Genomic DNA, 23282 nt, shown 5'->3' with positions numbered 1-23282 from the left:
CCGAGGGAGAAGGTAAGTAAACCTCCTCCTGGATCCAGCGATGCAGTCCCGAGTCTGGCTCGGGGATACCGCTTTTGGTATGAAAATTCCACCCCGAGCCAGACTCGGGAATACCGCCAGGGGGGTTAATATTTAGTTGGCCCACCCTTTGCAGCTATAACAGCTTCAACTCTTCTGAGAATGCTGTCCACAAGGCTTAGGAGTGTGACCCTGGGAATGTTTGACCATTCTTCCAGGAGCGCATTGGTGAGGTCAGGCAATGATGTGGACCAGAAGGCCTAGATTGCAGTCTCTGTTCTAAATTCATCCCAAAGGTGTTCTACCGGGTTGAGTTCAGGACTCTGTACAAGCCAGTCAAGTTCCTCCACCCAAAATTAGATCATCCACGTCTTTATGGACCTTGCTTTGTGCACTGGTCCAAATCATTTGGTGTGGGGTTGTTTTTCAGGTGTTGGGCTTGCCCCCTTAGTTCCAGTGAAGGGAACTTTTAAGGCATCAGCATACCAAAATATTTTGGACAATTTCATGCTCCCAATTTTGTGGGAACAGTTTGGGGATGGCCCCTTCCTGTTCCAAAATGACTGAGCACCAGTGCACAAAGCAAGGTCCATAAAGACATGGATGATCAAGTTTGGGGTGAAGAAACTTGACTGGCCTCAACCCAATAGAACACCTTTGGGATGGATTATAACGGAGACTGCAGTCTAGGCCTTCTCGCCCACATAATTGCCTGACCTCCCAAATGCAATTCTGGAAGAATGGTCAAACATTCCCATAGACACACTCCTAAACCCTGTGGACAGCCTTCCCAGTAGAGTTGAAGGTGTTATAGCTGCAAAGTTAGGGCCAACTCAATATTGAACCATATAAACTAAGACTGGGATGCCATTAGAGTTCATGTGCGTGTAAAGGAAGGCATCCTAATTCTTTTGGTAATATAGTGGATGTTGGTTTTCGTTGCTGTTAACTGCTGGTACACGTTTTTGGAGCACTATATATCCTTTATATGGTTTTGGCTTCTCTATAAAATGTGGGCAGAACTGGTAATCCTTATGCGAAACCTTATCATTGAAGACCTCAAGACAAATAAGAAGCCAACAATAGGGCCCTCTTAACTCAACTGTATTATATAGTATTGTAACTGACACGTTGCCCTTATTTTTCAAAAAGTGCAGTGCAAACTGTTAACACTATGTAGATCCTGTATTATAATAATAATATTATTATAATTTTGGGGGTACCGTCTTCACATTGCTAGTTATCTCATCTGTACTCCAACTTGCTTCTACACTCACTTATATGCATAAAGCTCTGAGGATCCTTACCAAGAACCCAGGTCTGTAGGTGGTCTAAAGGCTTTCAGTTCTTTTAATATTCTGACAAATAATACGTTTTATCAACTGTTGGAAAGCTTCATTACTATAAACTCTGGGGCCAGTTCATTTTGATAATCTCCTAGCGACGTCCCTAATAGAAAAGAAAAATTAAATTGTAAGGAGGGAAGTGAATTATTTATTTCAAAATGAACAGGACATAGTACGTCACACGACTTGGCCAACAAACAACTGTACTGACCTCTATTTCATGTTACGTCAAATCTACAAAGGGGGTGTCAAAGTTCCTATGGAACTGATCCAGATATGTTTCACACACTTCTATGTAATTACGTATAATGGATTTATGACTATAAAATAATAAACACAATAGGATTTTACTGGAAGATGCACTGCTGCTCATATTTTTTATTACTGTAGATTTTGGCAACACTGAATAAACTGCTGTTCTACAGATCCAGAGTGTCAGGGCTACATGAAATTAAGGGCTACACGAGGACTGCCATGGTTGTCGTTTAAATGAAAATGGTTGTCCGGCGTTTGTCTGGACCCTCTGGTTTCAACACTTTCTTGGTCAGTTATCCGAAAAGTGTATCAGATCAAAAATGTTAGAAGACCTTAATGTTGACCCAAACTCCAAAATGTGATGATTTGCTATGTCATAAGGAACATATGTTAATTATGCTTAAGCAGTGCCTAGAAAAATGTACCCCTTTCCTTGCATTCCTCGTGAAAAATAGCAGTGCACTTCCTGGTATGTAAGGTTTGTAGAACCTCATAACGTTATATCTGCAGCATGAAATCTAAGTCACTGCTGTCTCTGACTGCTAGTCTCAGGTGATTTTGAGTGAGATTTGGTAATGTCATTGCTATACTGCTCATTGAACTCTTTGTTGGAGGCTTTGACATGAGGAAGCAAAGCCCTGCCTCCACCAAGATAACTGCCTCCATATACAGTACATTGACACAGTGCAAAACAAGCCACAGAATATCAGTAAAGGGGAAAAGATCATGTGCAGGGAGACAACAGGCAATACTGGTGAATGGTCCTTTGTCCTCTGCCTGCCTTTTTTAACACCCTTCCAAAGTTCAAGCAGATCCAAAGATTTTCAATAAACTTTGAGCTAGGGCTCAAGGCCTTTCACATTAGAGAGATAGCAGCAGTTCTTTCAGGGCACTTTGCAGGCACTATTTTTAGTGTTTATAGCGCCTGCAAAGCGCCCCAGTGTGAAAGGGGTCTAAAGGTAAAGGTATCAACAGTGCACTGGAACAGTGACTAGACCTAAAAATACAGGAGATGGGGAATTGTAAAAGAGCAGACAAGGAGCAGTTCACATAAACAAAAGGACTTAAAATTAAAGCAGTAGTTAACTGCCACAAAAATAAAAAAAATGGAGCCCCCTGTAGTTTTAAGTCATAATTTACTAGTATGCATCCCATACTAGCACATTATGGCAGACTTGTCAGACCTGCACACAGAGCCCTCCAGCACAGCACTGTCATGGCTCCCCATTATGGCAGACTTACCTGCACACAGAGCCCTCCAGCACAGAGCTGTCATGGCTCCTCAGTGCTTCCATCTTTACTCGGTCTTCCCTCTTGATTCGTGGCCTCCAGCTGTCTGAATGGTCAGGTGCCGTGATGACGTCACTCCCATGCATGAGCGTGGGAGCCACAGTCCTGTCACTGAGCTCTGAAGGTACGGCACGGGTATGCCATCCCTTTCGAGTGAATGTGCAGGTTACGTTACCAGCTGCATCTTGTGTGATTATCTCCTAAACCAGAGATATGCAATTAGCGGACCTCCAGCTGTTGCAGAACTACAAGTCCCATGAGGCATAGCAAGACTCTGACAGCCACAAGCATGACACCCAGAGGCAGAGGCATGATGGGACTTGTCGTTTTGCAACAGCTGGAGGTCCGCTAATTGCAGATCGCCGTCCTAAACAGTGTAGGTTTAAGAGATGTTCACTGTACCTACAGGCAACACAACCCCTCACAGCTTTATTCTTATGGTGCTACAGGGGTTAATGCAGCTGCTGGACCTGTCATAGGCACTTGTCAATAGTGTCGGCTATGCCTGCCCTTTCCACCCCCTTCCTCCATTCATAGAAGCTGTGCTATAGCTTTCATGAAAAAAAAAGCACTCTGTGAATAGAGGGGACAGTCATTTAATTTGTCTACCCATCCTTGATTCATAGAGCACTTTTTATTCATGAAAGCTGTAGCACAGCTTCTCTGAATGAAGAAGGGGGGTGGAAAGGGCAGGTATAGTTGGCAAAAAGTAAAATTGCTCTGTGAATGGAGGAGACAGAACAAATGTATGTAAACAGGGCAGAGCTACGTTCTGACAGTGGGGAGGGATGAATTTTTTGTCCCTGCAAAGCAGGTAATAAAATTAATGGTAATGTAGACAAAAACTCACCCAAGCTCTACCGCATGTTTATAGGATGAGCTGAATAACGGTGCTCAGGCCATTGTGTCCCATACACCAAAATTGCAAAAAGAATTCCGGCAAATCGATTGCTTCTTAAATCTTAAATCTTAATCTTAAATCTTTATTGAGCACAAACAGCAGTGCGACATCAAAACGCTAACATGTTTCGGCAAAAGGTGGGAAAACACTAGGGCAAACAATTATTAACCCCCTGTGGAATCAAGTTATATTATTTTATTTTGTATTATTTTAGAAACAGGTTCACATCCATTCTACTGTTCATTCCACTAGGAAATTAAGTATTCAATCTGTGTATCCACCACACCTCCCACTGAAGTAGGGTATGGTGTGTATCCCCCCCAACAGATCTTTTCACCTGTTCCAGACCGCAAAACGAAAAAGATTCCAGATTACCACCATGAACTGTTCTAAAATGTTTTGATACATTTGAAATATTTTTTGCATTGCTATTTAGAGTGTCATTGTAGTGTTCTGATATTCTAATATGTAGATTGCGGATACTGCATCCCACATACTGTACTTTACAAGTATTGCAATCAATTAGGTAGACAATCATCTTTCAGTTACAATTTATAAAACTTTTTACTGGATATGTTCTACCTGTTGAAAAATAAATGACAGACTTGTTTTTTCTGTGTCTTTTACATTGTTTACAGGTGTTAAAACCACAGGGATAGGGCCCACTGTCCCCAATCATTTAATGGAAGGGGAAGTGGAACAAAATAGAGAAGGCGAAAGCATAGTACCCAAAGCAGGAGCTTTTCTACTGGAAAAACTGCACCCATCTTAAAATATGATGAGAAGTTTTATCCGCATAGAGGACAGGGAGGCAGTGTTTTATGATAGAAACAATCTGATTGTATTGTTGTGAGTAAGTGGTTACAAAGTGAACACCTCCCCTCCCACTGGACTGTGCCTTCTTACTGATAGAAGAATTCTCAATCAGTTCACCACGTTCTCTATTTTCTGCCAATCTTCTGCCTCTATCTTATAAATATCCACTATATCCTCGCTCTCTCAACCTACTGGAAACAATGTTACATTCATTAACAAAATCCTTATCAGAGGAACAATTTCTCCTTGCTCTGATAAACTCACTCGTTGGCAATGTATGCGCTGGGTGACAACTCGATGCCAACAGAAGTGAGTTACCTGCACACTGTTTCCTGTAGGTTCTGGTAGAGACCATTCCACTATCCACACATCCCACCAAAGTCAAATGCAAATAATCAATACTGACCGTATCTGAAGTGTGGGTAAACTCCAAATTAAGTTGATTGGTATTGAGATAAGCCAAAAATGAGTCCAATGCATTGGCTGGCCCCTTCCATACAAATATCAAATCATTCAAAAAGCGACAATACCAATCAATGAATTCTCCATATGGGTTGCCTTGGGAGAAGAGAAAAGTCTCCTCCCACCAACCCATATATAAGTTTGCAAGAGATGGGGAAAATTTTGAACCCATCGATGCACCATGGCACTGTAAATAATATTTAGAGTCAAACATGAAATAGTTGTATTTTAGCTGGAATTCTATAGGCATGCACAAAAATTTGCACAATTCCCGCTTATAACAACTATAACGTGTAAGGTGATATTTAACAGCTTGGAGTGCCAAATGGTGTGGTATGCAGGAGTATAATATTTTAACATCCACTATTGGCTGACCATTTAATCTCGTGTGTATGTGCCAATAAATGTCCTGTATCCCTAAGATAGCCAGGTAAGCGTTTAACCACTTCAGCCTCGGACCAATAAACACCTTAAGGACCAGAGGTCTTTTTGCAATTTCGCACTGCGCTGCTTTAACTGGTAATTGCGCGGTCATGCAATATTGCACCCAAACGAAATTTGCGTCCTTTTCTTCCCACAAATAGAGCTTTCTTTTGATGGTATTTGATTGCCTCTGCGATTTTTTTTTTTTGCGATATAAATGGAAAAAGAGCGAAAATTTTGAAAAAAAAAGATATTTTCTTCTTTTTGTTATAAGAAAAATCGAATAAACTAAATTTTAGTCATACATTGAGGGCAAAATTTATTCAGCCACATGTCTTTAGTAAAAAAAATGTCAATAAGCGAATATTTTTTGGTTTGCGCAAAAGTTATAGCGTCTACAAACTAGAGTACATTTTCTGGAATTTACACAGCTTTTAATTTATGAGTGCCGATCTCATTTCTTGAGGTGCTAAAATGGCAGGGCAGTACAAATCCCCCCCAAATGACCCCATTTTGGAAAGTAGACACCCCAAGGAAATTGCTGATGGGTATGTTGAGCCCATTGAATATTTATTTTTTTTGTCCTAAGGGATTGAATAATGACAAAAAAAAAAAAAAAAATGTTTTTTACAAAAAGTTGTCACTAAATGATATATTGCTCACACATGCCATGGTTATATGTGGAATTGCACCCCAAAATACATTCTGCTGCTTCTCCCGAGTACGGGGATACCACATGTGTGGGACTTTTTGGGAGTATAGTCGCGCACGGCACCCCGAAAACCAATCACCACCTTCAGGATTTCTAAGGGTGCAAATTTTTGATTTAACTCCTCACTACCTATCACAGTTTCGAAGGCCATAAAATGCCAAAATAGCACAAAACCCCCCCAAATGACCCCATTTTGGAAAGTAGACACCCCAAGCTATTTACTGAGAGGCATGTTGAGTCCATGGAATATTTTATATTTTGCCAAAAGTTGCGGGAATATTACAAACTTTTTTTTTTTTGCACAAAGTTGTCACTAAATGATATATTGCTCACACATGCTATGGGCAGAAGTCAAATTACACCCCAAAATAAATTCTGCTGCTTCTCCCGAGTACGGGGATACCACATGTGGGGGACTTTTTGGGAGCCTAGCCACGTACGGGACCCCGAAAACCAAGCACTGCCTTCCGGATTTGAATATAAAATGCTATAAAAAACAAACTAACCAGAGTCACCCGTAACACTTATACGGTGATCAGTGGTGAAAGGGTTAACTAGGGGCAATCAGGTGGTTCAAATTTTTATTAGGTAGTATATGGGGGTCCCTGGCGCTATATAAAAACCTGACGGGGAACCTAAATAACTAACTGGCTAACCAGCGTCACCAGTGACACTTATACTGTGATCGCTGGTGAAAGGGGGTGAAAGGGTTAACTAGCAGCAATCAGGGGGTTAAAACCATTATTGGGTAGTATATCGGGGTACCTAGCGCTATAAAAACCTGGCGGTGAACCTAAAAAAATAACTAGCTACCTAGCGACACTAGCGACACTGATGCAGCGTTCAGAAAAATTATCGCTTAGTGACACTGGCAAAAGGGGGTGAAAGGGTTAACTAGCGGAAATCAGGGGGTTAAAACCATTATTGGGTAGTATATCGGGGTACCTAGCGCTATAAAAACCTGGCGGTGAACCTAAAAAAATAACTAGCTACCTAGCGACTGTAGCAACACTAATGCAGCGATCAGAAAAACGATTGCTTAGTGACACTGGCAAAAGGAGGTGAAAGGGTTAACTAGCGGCAATCAGGGGGTTAAAAACATTATTGGGTAGTATATCGGGGTACCTAGCGATATAAAAACCTGGCGGTGAACCTAAAAAAATAACTAGCTACCTAGCGACACATGCAGCGATCAGAAAAATGATCGCTTAGTGACACTGGCAAAAGGGGGTGAAAGGGTTAACTAGCGGCAATCAGGGGGTTAAAAACATTATTGGGTAGTATATCGGGGTACCTAGCGCTATAAAAACCTGGCGGTGAACCTAAAAAAATAACTAGCTACCTAGCGACTGTAGCGACACTAATGCAGCGATCAGAAAAACGATCGCTTAGTGACACTGGCAAAAGGGGGTGAAAGGGTTAACTAGCGGCAATCAGGGGGTTAAAAACATTATTGGGTAGTATATCGGGGTACCTAGCGATATAAAAACCTGGCGGTGAACCTAAAAAAATAACTAGCTACCTAGCGACACTAGCGACACATGCAGCGATCAGAAAAATGATCGCTTAGTGACACTGGCAAAAGGGGGTGAAAGGGTTAACTCTAGGGGCAATCAGGGGGTTAAATCTTTATTGGGGGGTGATAGGGGGCTACCCTGGACCTAACACTAACTGTCCTGACAGTTTTTACTGTCACAACTGACACTGAATGCATTGATCAGTAAAGAAATGATCAATGCAATCAGTGACACTGTGACTGGGGGGGGAGGGGGGGCGGGGGGGATCGGGGGGCGATCGGGGGGGGGATCGGGGGGGGTTTGTGTGCCTGTGTGTACCTACATGTCAGTGTAGTGTTGGTGCACACTTACTTTTACTGTTCTCCTCGTAGTCCGGTCAAAAAGACCGCCCCGAGGAGAATGACATCACTTCCTCCTTCCTGTGTAAACAATACACAGGGGAGGAAGCTTCTCATTGGCCAGGAGCGATCCAGAGGGGGTGGCCGAAAACCAACGGCCATCCCCTCATCACGGAGCGCTCCTGGACCGAATCGGACCGCCGTAACCAGCGGGAGGGGGTCCGATCGGACCCCCCACCCGCTGGAAGGCAATCACGTAGATGTACGTGATTGTGCCTGCCTGTGCCATTGTGCTGACGTACAATGGCAATACGGCGGTCCTGAAGTGGTTAACCAAGGGTTGTAAATGCTCATCCACCCATTCACTGAGTCTTTCTAATGGGGATCCAATACCTGCTACTATTGGGCGTCCCTGAACAGGGGATTGTTGCTTGTGTACCTTTGGAAGATGGTGGAATATTGGGGTCACAGGTTTATATGTAAATATGAAATCAATAATCTTCTGTTCTAAAACACCCATTTCTCCACCATCATCCAAAAGTTGCAACAAGTCCCGTTGAATTCCATAAGTAGAATCTGAATCCAGTGGCCTGTAGGTGCTGGTATCATTTAATAGTCTAAGAGCTTCTGATTTATAAACTGTATTAAGAATTACAACTGTTTCACCCTTATCCGCTTGATGGATTATTATATCAGTTCTAACCTTAAGTTTTTACAGAGCCCCGTGTTCCCCTTTACTTTAGTTATGTTTAACATGGTGTGTTTGAGACTCTGTCAGCTCCTTAAGTTTGATGAACTCCACCTCTACCACTTGCTGGAATGAGTCTACCACTTCACTCCTAGCCTGAATGGGACAGAAATACCTGTCTCCAGTGGAGACAAGACTATTTTTAATCCCATGAGATCCCACATCAGATTCAGATAATAAACTTTCTAAATTGCAAATTATAATAAGATGATCAAACGAGAAAGAAGAAGTCATACTATCATCAATTGGAGCCACACTCAGTCTCTAGCATGAGCATCCGCAGGTAGGGGCAAGGTGGGGTCAATTGCCCCCCCCCCTTGGAATCAGGGATCAGATCTTAAATTCAGCACAGTTGCATCACTATCAGGGTGTGGGCAGCCCGCACCCGGGTACCAACCGCCAGCGGGGTGGCACCATCAAGGTGCTGTCAAGCCCCCCATCAGTGTAGTGTGACTTTGGCTCTTTTTCCTGCTCAGTCCAGAAAGGAACTCAGCGGCACTATGACAGGAGAAAGGCGAGCTGCGGGCTGTCAGAGGTTTCCCCTGCTTGCCCCCACCCTTCTCCTTTTAGGGAGAAGAGACGGCAGCTCTCACCAGGTCCCCACCCAGCTTCCTGCCTGCTCCGTTCCTTCCCTATTGAACATAACTCAGGGTCAATCAAAGGAGACTAGGAGAGGAGAGCATCATGGAACATGTAGTCCCAAAGATTGGCGGCCCCATTTTCCACAGGGAGGAGGCTATAGCTCGATCAAGAGAGAGATTGAGAGACTGCAGCCTGGAAAAAAGCTGAGGGAGAAAGTGCTACAGGACAAAGAACGAGGATGTGCTGGGCGGAAGCCAGAGAGAGAGCCATGCTGGCCAGTTCCACCAGAGAGAGAGCGCGGCGCTGCCCTGTGCCACCAGAGAGAGCCACACTGCCCAGCACTACCAGAGAGAGAAAGACTGAGCCACTATCAGAGTTGCCCCCGGGGAACCCAGAGTGAGTGATCGTCCAGCCGGAGGGATCACTGCTGTAGTTTCTCTGGGTCTGGGAAGAGGGCCTGTTGGCCATTATCCATTACTTATCCTAGGGACTGTACTACGTCTGTAGTCTCTGACCATGACAATGTGATAATGACATTGTCAAAAAGGGGCGGTGCATGGATGACCCTAAAATGATGCCCCTCCCTGAAAAAAGTTCTGCGGACGCCCATGGTCTCTAGGGCTCCCTGATCAAAGTGTTTTCTCAGCAAAAGATTCCTAACAAAATGGTTAATGTCCAGAATGGTAGATAGGACATCAAATTGGATAAGCCTTTTGACAATAAGGAAAGTTCACTGTCAGTCAATGTAACAGATAATAAATTCAGCACATTTACTGCACCTACTTCTTGGATTTCCCTGTTCTCCTGGGATATTTTCTGTTGCCAGATTTTTCTACTTGTCCTCCCATGTCTTCAAATGTTGATTGTTGCCCTGTATGTTTTTTGACAATACAGCAGGGGAATCCTGTTTGGAAAAAACAGATCTGGCTGAACTGTGGGAGGTGTTTGGCGATCCTGACTCAGGTGCATATGAAAATTCAGATTGAGTATCAGATGTCTCTGGGGAGCTAAAGTTAACCCTTTCCTCTCCTGCGGAGCCAGATCTTTTTTTTTTTTTTTTAGAATAGAGTGAGGGAATTTGCGATTTTTATGTAGATAAACAAATCCATACTCATAGTCCTTGAGACCACGTAAGAACTTGGATCTTTTTGTTTCCATAATTTGTGATTCCAAACGTTGTGTATTCATTAAAAGATCCTGGTTCAATGTGTCATAGAGAGAGAGAGAAAAATTGGGATAATGAATCCTTTAGAGCAGTGGTCATCAACCCTGTCCTCAGGGCCCACAAACAGGCCAGGTATTACCTTGGGGAGATGCAGACTAGAATACTGCAATCACTGACCAGCAAATGATATCACCTGTGATGTATTTCATTCATCTTGCAAACCTGGCCTGTTAGTGGGCCCTGAGGACAGGATTGATACAATCTCCTTATTTACTTCCAATAACGCTTCCTTCTCATATGTCATGATGAGATTCATAAGTTGCATGGAGCATCCAGTAAGTACTATATTTATTGGCGTATAACACTCACTTTTTCACCATGGAAGTTGGGTGCAAATAGCAAGCGCGTGTTATACGCCAATACTTAAATTTTAGGGGAGAGGGCGGGACAAGCGCCGTCAGATTGCATACAGTTATAATCTCCTATTTACTTGGCGGCCACTGTGATAGGAAGTCTCGTCCCCTGGGCTGCCATTGGACCACTGTTCTGTCTATCATAGGCAATTCTCACTGTATGTAATCTGTCAGAGCTCGTCCCGCCCCCCTCTCTGTTCCCTCTAGGCTGCAGATGGGCATTGATCAGGCTGAACTGATGGCAATGGTGAGGCTGCTGCATTGATGGACATGGTGAGGCTGCTGCATTGATGGCAATGGTGAGGCTGCTGCACTGATGGCAATAGTGAGGCTGCAGATGGGCAGTGATCAGGCTGCATTGATGGCAATGGCGAGGCTGCAGATGGGCACTGACCCTTATTTTGCTTCAAAGTTCCTTATTTAAAAAAATGTTCCTGAAAGTTTTTTCCTGAAACTTCCCTCTTAAAATGAATGTGCGTGCTGTACGCCTGTGCGTGTTATACGCCGATAATTATATCATTCCATTCTGTTTGGAACTGATCTGATCTTGGGACCATTTTTTCATCAATATATTTTTGCAGTCCTGTATGATCCCACCATAACCTCATCTCCTTCCGCATTTGTGATGTGTGTCTCTCAAAGATGGATTTGCAAGAGGTTTCTGAATTTAAAGCAGTTTCCTCTCTGGTAAAAAAACTTGTGAAGATTTAAAACACCGATTCGAAATGGTAAGGATCGTGTGTATGAATTGGGAAATGCTCCCCCAGAAGTGGGATTTTTAGGCAGCAGAATTATGGGTCAAGTCATAAATTTGTAGATAATCCAAAATGTATTATTAAAAAAGAGAGAATATAGACATAGTAATTAAAAAATATATATATGGATATGCAGCACAGACTGAAATTTCATACAGACAAATAATAACAGTTGTCCACAATGTAAGAAAATGGCCCTGAAGAAGGATCATGTGTATGGTCTCTGGCTGACCAACCTCAATGTTTGCATCTTGCTGTGTGCTCATATTTGCAAAATATTATGTAGCGGCCATAACCCATTGCAGGGCAGCCTTGACTTAATGGACTTACCAGTTACCTTCTCTCGGCCTGCTCCTCCACTTCTAGGGGTTCCCAGGGTTGATACCCAATGACTTGTACACTGACACAGATGAAGTCCTTTCAAAAAGGTTTTATTTTGCTGTAGAACTTTCAATTAACACAGTCTCTTAGGGAACAGAGGTCATGGGTGAAGAACTTAGGCACCTTGAACTGCAGGTCTAGCAAAGTCTCTATTTCCACCCAGAGTAGCCACTCACAGCTGAGTACTTCAAGGCTGAACAGATCTCTAACCAGAGATCATGGCAGTCAGCACGTTGACTCAAACTTGAACAAACAACTAAGGGTGAACAGGAAAATTTTTCCTCCGTATCTGGAACGTTTCCCGTCTCCTTTATGGTACTGGAAAAGTGTGAATTTGTCAATGTCCTTCTCAATTCAGTAACCAGGCACTTCTCAGGATGCCACTTGCCGGGCCTTCTCTGAAGAGTCCTCCCCCGGTCACTTCCACGAGCTGCGGTGTCCCTCCAAGCCGAGAGCTCACCCGGACACTTTGAATCCTCGCTCAGTTACTACGCCTCAGACCAGCAGGTTCCGAGACTCGGGAACAGAGGGATCCCTACCCCAGACCAAGCAGGTCTATCAGGGGCCACTGACAGGAACATGTTGCGGGTGTTGAACACCCCTTCACCGGAACCCCTCACGGGGCTACCCCGGTCCTGGAACCAGACTAGACCACACGGGTCTCTCGAACAATTCCGGAACCCTGAACACGTGACCCGCAGCCCTTTAAGTACCCCTTCCCAGACTCAGCGGGCCCCGGCACTCCCACTGATTGGCTCAGAGAAGGCCGATATCTAAACACCCAGCCAGACTTGGTTGTAGCCTGTCATGTGTACCTCTCCATCCACATGACCAGGCAAAACTTCCAAACACAGCCTGGCCAGACTGGTGTTAAGGCCTACCTACACAATTAACCCTCAGAACCTTTACTGTTCTGAGGCCAAAAACTAAATTTACAGGCGTGTGACATTTGATCCCAAATGTCATCCGCTACAATTATATGAAGCTATATCCATGCTCAAGCTTCAAATCTCGAAATATGTCTCCGGCGGCAGCAGGTGAAAAGAGCAAACGTGGTAATGTAGACAGAAACACACCCAAGCTCTACCGCATGTTTATAGGATGATGAGCTGAATAATGGTGCTCAGGCCATTGTGTCCCATACACCAAAATTGCAAAAAGAATGCCGGCAACTCAATTGTTTCTTCTTAAATCTTTAGAAAACCTCCTAATTTATGTACTATGCTTTCGCCTTCTCTATTTCGTTCCATTTCATGGTTGGGGACAGTGGGCCCTATCCCTGTGGTTATAACACCTGTAAACAGTGTAAAAGACACAGAAAAAAACAAGTCTGTCATTTCTTTTTCAACAGGTAGAACATATCCAGTAAAAAGTTTTATAAATTGTAACTCAGAGATGATTGTCTACCTAATTGATTGCAGTACTTGTAAAGTACAGTATGTGGGATGCACTATCCGCAATCTACATATTAGAATATCATAACACTACAATGACATTCTAAATAGCAATGCAAAAAATATTTCAAATGTATCAAAACATTTTAGAACAGTTCATGGTGGTAATCTGGAATCTTTTTCATTTTGTGGTCTGGAACAAGTGAAAAGATCTGTTGGGGGGGATACACACCATACCCTACTTCTTCAGCGGGAGATGTGGTGGATACACAGACTGAATACTCAATTTCCTAGTGGAATGAACATTAGAATGGATGTGAATCTGTTTCTAAAAAAATATATTTTCATTCCACAGGGGTTTAATAATTGTTTGCCCTAGAGTTTTCAGTCTGTGTTTCCTCTCTTTCCCTCTCCACCTTTCTCTGGTTCTACCAACCTTACATGATTTTAATTGTTAATTGATTTTAAATTGGATTGTACCCTTTTTTTCTTTTGGAGGAATGGACACCTTTTCCTATATAAACTTGATTTCATTGTAAATATGTATGCTATGAAGAAGGCTTTTGCCGAAACATGTTAGAGTTTTGATGTCGCACTGCTGTCTGTGCTCAATAAAGATTTAAGAAGAAGCAATCGAGTTGCTGGCATTCTTTTTTGAAATAAAATTCATTTTTACTCACTTCCCTGAGTAAAAGCAGCACACGTAGTACAGTAAAACACTGGCTAGGCATACAGTTAACCCTTTGATCGCCCCTGATGTTTAACTCCTTCCCAGCCAGTGTCATTAGTACAGTGACAGTGCATATTTTTAGCACTGCTCACTGTATTAGTGTCACTGGTTCCCCAAAAAAGTGTCAAACGTGTCAGTTAGTGCCTGGCTTTCCGCTGCAATATTGCAGTCCGGCCATAAGTTGCTGATCGTCACCATTACTAGTATAAAAATAAATAAAAAATCCATAGTTTGTAGACGCTATAACTTTTGCGAAAATCAATCAATGGGAATTTTTTTACCAAAAATATGTAACAGAATACATATTGGCTTACATTTATGAAGAAATTAGATTTTTTCATTATTTTTATTGGATATGTTTTATAGCAGAGTGTAAAAAATATTGTTTTTTTTTTGTTGTTTTTTTTTTTAATTGTCTGTCTTTTTTTGTTTATAGATCAAAAAATGTAAAAATGCAGTGATCAAATACCACAAAAGAAAGTTCTATTTGTGGGGGAAAAAAATTATATGAATTTTATTTGGGTACGGCGTTGTATGATTATGCAATTGTCAGTTAAAATAACACAGTGCCGTATCACAAAAAATGGCCTGGTTATGAAGGAGGATAAATCTTCCTGAGGTCAAGTGGTTAAATGTAGTACTGTCAATTAAGGTCCAATTAAGTACCATCCCTTGTGCTGATTAAAAAAAATTATTAACCACACGGGGACAGTTTCAGATGTTGGGTTAAGCTTGGGGTTGGGTAAATGGGTTAACATTAACGTCAGGTTTCCCTGGCACTAACTTGGAACTAACTTTTACTATTAGGCAATAAGGTTTCTCAACACGGTAATGAGCTAGTAGACAGGCATAGAAGGCAGGAGGGAGCAGGGGATCATCTCTTGATCCAGAGAATGGATGGGGGTTCGAGGCATCCAGGCACTAAACTGAAAAGCATAAACATGTTTGGACTAGGTAATTATTTTACAGATCTGGTTAAAATGGTGTGCTTTGCCACAAAATAACAGAAGGCTGTGGAAAACTGGGCCCACAGAAATATTTCACAGTCAACTATATAAAAGCTATAGAAATTATCCAGTAGAAATATCCGCACACATTCCATTCCAGTGACAGCTGTGCAATTTAAAATTTTCCTTTCACTTTCTACTACACTCAAAGTGAGCAACATGAATATCTCCAGATAGGAAGAAATTCTTGCCAGAGACTCTAACCCTTCCCCAGTCTTTCGCAGAACTACAGTGCCTTGAAAAAGTATTCATACCCCTCGCAATTTTCCACATTTTGTCATGTTACGACCAAAAACGTAAATGTATTTTATTGGGATTTTATGTGATAGACCAACACAAAGTTACACATAATTGTAAAGTGGAAGGAAAATTATAAATGGTTTTCAAAATGTTTTATAAATAAATAAGTGAAAAATGTGGCGTGCAATACTTTGTAGAACCACTTTTTGCTGCAATTACAGCTGCAAGTCTTTTTTGGGTATGTCTCTACCAGCTTTACAAAGAGTGACATTTTTGCCCATTCTTCTTTGCACAAAAGCTCAAGATCTGTCAGATTGGATCAAGAGTGTCTGTGAACAGCAATTTTCAATCTTGCCACAGATTTTCAATTGGATTTTGGTCTGGACTTTGACTGAGCCATTCTAACACATGAATATGCTAAATCATTCCATGGTAGCTCTGGCTGTATGCTTAGGATCGTTGTCCTGCTGGAAGGTGAACCTCCGCACCGGTCTCAAGTCTTTTGCAGACTTTAACAGGTTTTCTTCTAAGATTACCCTGTATTTGGCTCCATCCATCTTCCCATCAACTCTGCTTTCCTGTCCCTGCTGAAGAAAAGCATCCCCACAACATGATGCTACCACCACCATGTTTCATGGTGGGGATGGTATGTTCAGGGGGATGTGCAGTGTTTGCTTTTTGTCAGAAAACTTTTTGCTTTTAGGGCAAAAAGTTCACCCTCTTCCAGCTGGTTGCTGTGTCCCCCACATGGCTTCTCGCAAACTGCAAACGGGATTTCTTATGGCTTTCTTTCAACAATGGCTTTCTTCTTGCCACTCTTCCATAAAGGCCAGATTCTAATAGAGATTCTCCCACCTGAGCTGTGGATCTCTGTAGCTCCTCCCGAGTTACCCTCGGCCTCTTGGCTGCTTCTCTGATTAATGCTCTCCTTGCCTGGCCTGTCAGTTTAGGTGGACGGCCATGTCTTGATAGGTTTGCAGTTGTGCCATACTCATTCCATTTACGGATGATGGATTGAACAGTGCTCCGTGAGATGTTCAAAGGTTGGGATTTTTTTTTATAACCTAACCCTGCTTTAAACTTCTCCACAACTTTATCCCTGACCTGTCTGGTGTGTTCCTTGGCCTTCATGATGCTGTTTGTTCACTAAGGTTTTCTAACAAACCTATGAGGGCTTCACAGAACAGCTGTATTTATACTGAGAATAAATCACACACAGGTGGACTATATTTACTAATTAGGTGACTTCTGAAGGCATTTGGTTCTACAAGAATTTAAATAGGGGTATCAGAGTAAAGGGGGCTAAATACAAATGCACACCACACTTTTCAAATATTTATTTTTAAAAAGATTTTGAAAACCATTTGTGTAACTTTGTGCTGGTCTATCACATGAAATCCCAATAAAATACATTTACATTTTTGGTTGTAACATGACAAAATGTGAAAAATGTCAAGGGGTATGAATACTTTTTAAAGGCACTGTAGTAAAAAAAGTTTTGGTTGGAGATCCACTTTAAATTTACTGACTTTCATTCCAGTTATAAAAATTATTCAGGTAGGTGAAGTTTTCCTTTACATTGTCCTATGCATAGATGATTAACTTGACTTTCTGCTGAGCAAGGAATGAAACAAATGGAAAACATCACACGTATTTCCAGTAATGGTGATGTCCCACCGGACATTGGCCCATTCTCGGCATTGTAGGTTAATATTTTCAAGTTTTAAAGACCTCAGTACTGACTCTCGTTCACAGGTGGCTGTCCTCATTCTATCCGTCTGGGAACAGCTAGGACCAGTCAAGTGGAAACAGGTAGCCTCTGTACTTGAAATACATCATTAGGTTTTTTAGCATTCACTGCCCTATTTGTCATAAGCTAACAGCTTGTCTGACAGTTCACATGATAGCCAATGATTTATCCAGGGGCGGACTAGTCTCATCCCAGCTCAGACCTTGTTAAAAAACCTCTGCCAAGGGGCTGCAGAGAGTAGAGAGAAGATCACAGAACAGGAAACTGCCAAACAAGTAAGTGCAACTCCAGAGGGAAATGAAACTACCCCTGTCTAAGGTTCTTTGAAAAATAATTCCTATGAAATTGTTACCATTTACTATACCTTATAACATTTTAATGCAAAAAATTTTTTTAGCCAGCTCAGTAAAACTTAGATTCTTTTTTTAATACTAAGCAGTTTATTTGTAAATAGAGTTCTCTTTAAAAAATTTTTTTTTTCGTTAAATGCTGATGCACTTCTACTATGCACAATTTCATCATGCTTTATGATATGCTCCTAATGGACTTCCTTAAAGCTTAGTCCTCTAAGGTTATTAATAAATAGCATGTGGATATAGGAATCATTACTGGAGAACAGTGGGAAATGCTCTAAAATTGGTAACCTGATGCTCACTTAATGTAACCCAACAGTTGTCTCAACTTAACATCGTACGGTGGGCACACTTTTACACCATGGAAGTTATATAACCTCAATGTCAGAGAGACCATAGTAACTTGATTCATATGCTGTGAGGATGCCCCAAATCGCACAGAAACTGGCATTCTGTCCTAGTCGCTCTAAATAGTAATTTTCAGCTGACTGTCCCCTTAGATCCCACAATCTGTATACTGGGTATTCTGAATGACTTGATAGCAGATGAGAATATAAAATTTGTTATATCCAGAGCTTTATTGTAGACCAGGAAGCCTATTCTAAAGAACGGAAAACCAACTGAACCCCTCAGTTGCATAAAGAAGGGCTAAATCATATGAACAGTACACCTTGAGACTCGAAAACCTTATTTTGCAACATTGGGGCTCTACCACTGAATCCAATAAACTATGGGGTAGATGGTTAGATACCCCAGGTATTTGCTCCCATGATCTAGTAACCTATAGATTCTCACACGGTCAGAATATGTTTCTCCCTCTGTGCATGGAGTGAGATATGGTGTACCCATAGTGATGCATATCTAAGTCTTTGTTATGATATAACTTTTGATGGATGGACAGAAATTATGAAATGTGAGACGAGCCTCGGAGTAATGTGAAGATGCAATGCATATCAGATGCACTGTATTGTCTTTATGTTGTTATGGCAAATTGTGTTTCTTCAAAAAAAAATCCTTATCCTTAAAATCCTTATAAAAAAAAAAAAAATTCTTATATAAAAAAAAATTCCTTATAAAAAAATTATATATATATATATATATATATATTTATTTATTTTTGGAACATCACAGCTTTAATATGTTAATATTTGACATAGGTTTCCTATGCAATTACTGGTTTTGTCTTGTGTATATATAGTACATTTTTGGCTTTTAGTTAAATTTCCATAGCAAATTTGTTTGTACAAACTAATACAAGTGTCGGATCGGTTATAAAAATATTCTTGGGGCTTTTATCATTTCTCAAAAATGAGTTCTTTAGTAAAAATGTGCACTAAATATATTTATATGTATCAAAAATAATTATTTATTCCATCATTGCTCTGGGTCTTTTTGCATATGGTGTTTTTAGGAGTCGTAATAGAAATTGCTGTCTTGCAACTGTATATACACCTTGCAGTACAATGAGCTATTTGACTTTGAATCCATCACATTCTGCTGTCATCGTTTCTTTGCAACACTTACATATGTGTATGTAACATAAAAATATAACCTAAAGTATATACAAACAAAAACTTTTTATTTTTATTTTTGTATAGAGTGGCGAGTGATCAGAACCACTGTCAGGCTATTATAGCTGCTAGGGAGATATATTCTCTGTTTGGCTAGGTGACCACCTACACAGGACTAAAAGTGATAAGGGAGCCAAAATTCCGAGCTGTCACCTGAGCAGGAATAGGAAATCTTCCATGTTTGTACTGGTGACAACTGTCTAAGCCCCTGTACACACGGTCGGAGATTTCCACAACCTAATCCATCGGATTTTGCCCGTCGGATTTTGTCCGTCGGATCTTGTCCAAAACTGTTGCATACACACGGTCGGACAAAGTTGGCGAAAAATCCGATCTTTCAGAACGTGATGACGTAATTTCGTTACGATGGGACTACATTCAGGCTAGTAGCCAATAGCTTTGATGTAGGAATTTGATCTGAGCATGCGTGGCACTTGGTCTGATCAAAATTCTCTACACATGATCGGAGTATGTCCGACCGGCCCAGTTGGTCGGGAAATATTTCCAACATGTTGGAAAATTGGGTCCGACGGATATTCCGACGGAATCAATCCGATGCATACCACACACAGTCGGATTATCCGACGACACGGTACGATAGGACACATTCCGACGGATTTTCCGACCGTGTGTACAAGGGCTAAGAGGGGATTTCCCTCACTAGAGATTTCCTAACAATTCTTTTTTGGAGACTACAGGACAAGAATTGAAGGGAAATATCCACACTGGGAAATATGGTTTAATACCTTTTAACCATTTTCTACACTATTTAAAAATTTAAAAAATGCTTTGGCTTTAAATATACATCAATGTGATGAAGCACAGAACACAGAAAATGTATAATTAATCACTAAAAGCATACCACACTCTATAATAACGTAAATATACATAGCTCAATATAACACATCAGATAACTATATTCCACATGGCACACCCCGAGTCACATTCCTCAATCTAGCTAAGATTGTACATTGTCCCCCACTGGGGTCTCTTCACCGCCTCTATAACTCCAAACATTTATTTTTGCATGTGGCACTAGACATTATTTTGTGTATTCGTTGGCTGTTTGGTGGTATTTTCCTTGCAGTCTCACATTATGGAAAACATCAATAAAAATTAGGATTTTGGAGTTAAAATTCTTATTCGCAGAGAAGTAAGTACAGTGAGGGCAGCGCATCATTCAAAACCTAATTTGTAGGGTAGTGAGTGTGCAGGATGGAGCCCTTGGGCCCTAGAAATCAAAAGTGAAGCACTGATAAAATCATTGGCTTGCTGTCTGCTAATAGCAAATGTCCAAATCCAGACTTGGGATAGTGGCTGTAGCATTTGATGTATTAAAAATATGACACATGTTAAATAGATGTAGAAATCCTGTTGAAATATGGGAAATTTAGACCTTGAATCTTTGTATACTTGAGACCAAAAATAGAAAGACCCAAGCCGTGATTCACAGTGAAATTGAAGCTACTGTCTTAGACACAATCCCTAAACACCGCAAAGGCTGGCAGCCTTGGGTAGACCACTTCTTACCAACTGACTTTGACTCCTCTCTTCCTGAGCCTTGACGCATAGTGCTGTGCCGGTGCTGTTTTGGACTGTGGTTCAGCTTTGAGTGTCTGACCTCCTTCTTTCTCTTACCCTTATTCTTTATTTCCTTGCCTTCTCCCTCTCCTGCTCCCTCCCTGTCTTTCCCTTCTTAACTACAACCTTTCCAAGTATGATGATAGGGGCTTCTCCCTATGTCTATTATACATACCATATATTAATGGCTAACTGTTGGATGCTATGTTTCCAACTATATAATTGTAAGTAAAAAATGTAAAGGTGGGCTCAGACCCCTATCTTCTCTTTATTCAAAACTAACTGGTTTTACAACAAAGAGAGCAATGCTCTGTTAGCTTTTCAATTGCTGTTTCATTATATATGGTCTCTGTATGACCGTAAGCTCTTTCAGCACTTTTGTTAATGTGTACGTATTGTAATATTGTCAATAAAAATATTGAACAAGAAATATGGGAAATTTGGATGTACTGGGAACACAAGTAGATCTAGCAAACTTGTTAGAGGGGTCTCGGCTGTAAATCTATGCCAGATGACCCAAAGACTTGTTATGCTCAGTAAACACCAAAGGATCTGCTAACTGGCCATCAGCCTCTTAATAAATATGAATACATTTATATTTCTTATATTTTTATAATATAATGGGGTAATTTCCAAAAGATAAGTAAAATTAACTGTATAGAGCAATCCTCAAGTTTTGTATACAATGACTAAAAGCTCTTTAAGTCAATGTGTGTTGGATACATTTAAATCTTCCTTTCTCCCCTTTTCAGGCTTTGAAGACTAAGTAGCTTTGTAAAATTTACAGAACTGGCAAGGTGGCAAAAAGTATTATTAGTTAGTGGAAGCACTTGATTACAAGTGACAACACGTGTACTGAATGCTGATCACATGAAAACAGAAGACGGTCAGTTGGAACTGGTATGGAGCAATCTGGTTGCCTGAAAACGGTGTCAATCTCCTTTACTTTCCTCTACTTACTGTACTCATTAGAGGGGACAAGCTCAGAAAAACTCTTCCACAACAGAGACCATTCCGATGTAGAACTACAAAATCACCCACAAGCTGATGCCATTCTGAGCCCGGAGGCAGCACAGGTATGACCAACTGAGTTAGTATGACTATTTACAGCAGTGGTGGATATAGACTGCAGAGGGCACCTGTGCAAAATAAGACTAGGGCCTACTGTACACTGGCATATCTGTTAATACCAGACTGTTTTCAATTTATTGTTGGGTTGTTGCCTTATTCATGTCCACCTTTGTTGCAAGCTTGCTTGGGACTTGTGTTGTACATATTCGTTTTTTTCTAGATGTGTCTCCCTACTAATCTCCGTTAAGTCTGTCAATTTAGAGACCTATATGATCAAGTTGCACTTTCTCCAGCATCACTGATGCTTCCTTTACTGTGACACTGTCAATGATCAAATCATTATCCTCCTCTGTGACCTGGGTCCCTTAACAATATTGAAAAATCCTCCTGATCAGCCATTGAGCAGAGGACAGCAGTAGACTTCTTATCAGGTTTCATTAAAAAGTGTTTTTTCTGTCCAGCTTGCATAAGCAACATGTCAGTCTCTTGGTTTTCCAAACATAATATGTTTTAACAGACAGCTACAGGATTCTTTCTTTTTAAAAAGGGACAATTTTGTTGAGTCCAATGAGATTTAAAAATTAGTCACATGACTGAAAATGAATATTCTTTACATTAAGTAATGCATTTGTGAATTGATGCTGTTGCAGTCTACTAAGCCAGGTTTGGACCGGTAAAACAAGTATATGTTCTGTGTAAAAGAGGTGGTGCTAGCAGGGATGGTGAGGGTGTTAATTTCTATGTCTACAAGCTTCAGTGATAAAATCCACCCCTTGGGATTATAAACAAGAAGTTAGGAGCACTCTGGATTTCTGGCAGATCAATAGCTAATTTCTGCATTTGTAGTCTTTTTAAAGGCTGGGGAAATGTATTGAATAGATGTACTGATTGTTTTCTTTATTTTACCAAGACATACACTTTTAAGTAGACACTGCAATAATTACTCAAAATAAGTACTTGCTGAAGATACACTTTATGTTACCTTTACAAGTTACATCATCTAGGTTTGCTCTAAAGATCTTTCATATATATGGCTCCCTCTGCTGACTTAAATTCAGAAATTCATATTACTGAAAGGCATAATTTTATTCTACTTTAAAGGCTTTACTTTTTGATTTTCATTGCACACAAGACTCTACATGTAGGTGAAATAAAAATGGAAATGTCAAGAAAAATATTCAGGGGGTTATATGATGCAGAACTGAAGCAGGGAATGTCTCTATAGAACATATAGAGTGTAGAATAATTTTTTCTCATTGACACGATTTCCTAGAATGGAGTATCAGTTTGATAGCTTTACTGATGCAGCTTCTGCCCACCAAAATTATAGACTGAAAAAAGGTAGTGTGCATCCAGGACATGTCCATGCGCATGTTCTACTTTCTATAAATATCTGCACATAGCGATGTCTATGGGCGGCTGTACACAGCTCAGGTCATCCCGGGCACCAGCCTTGTTACACT

General features: G+C 41.0%; 1 protein-coding gene across 2 annotated transcripts in view; it reads left to right on the top strand.

The window, feature by feature from the left end:
* LOC143960131 (matrix metalloproteinase-21-like) overlaps positions 1-23282 on the top strand; it is a 113235-nt gene that overhangs the window by 47348 nt on the left and 42605 nt on the right. The window contains exons 1-2 of one of the 2 annotated variants that reach the window (XM_077468426.1): positions 17282-17518; positions 21501-21824. In XM_077468426.1, the coding sequence (XP_077324552.1) occupies positions 21651-21824 (174 nt within the window). In that variant the 5' untranslated portion in view covers positions 17282-17518; positions 21501-21650. Of the gene's footprint in view, positions 1-17281; positions 17519-21500; positions 21825-23282 lie in introns of those variants that run through there. The other variant, XM_077468427.1, reaches the window with a different exon arrangement.

The sequence above is a fragment of the Lithobates pipiens genome, unplaced genomic scaffold, assembly GCF_037356315.1.
Source record: "Lithobates pipiens isolate NorthernLeopardFrog02 unplaced genomic scaffold, aLitPip1_a1.2 Scaffold_8, whole genome shotgun sequence".
Taxonomy (NCBI): Eukaryota; Metazoa; Chordata; class Amphibia; order Anura; family Ranidae; genus Lithobates; species Lithobates pipiens.
This window is presented reverse-complemented; position numbering and strand designations above follow the sequence as displayed.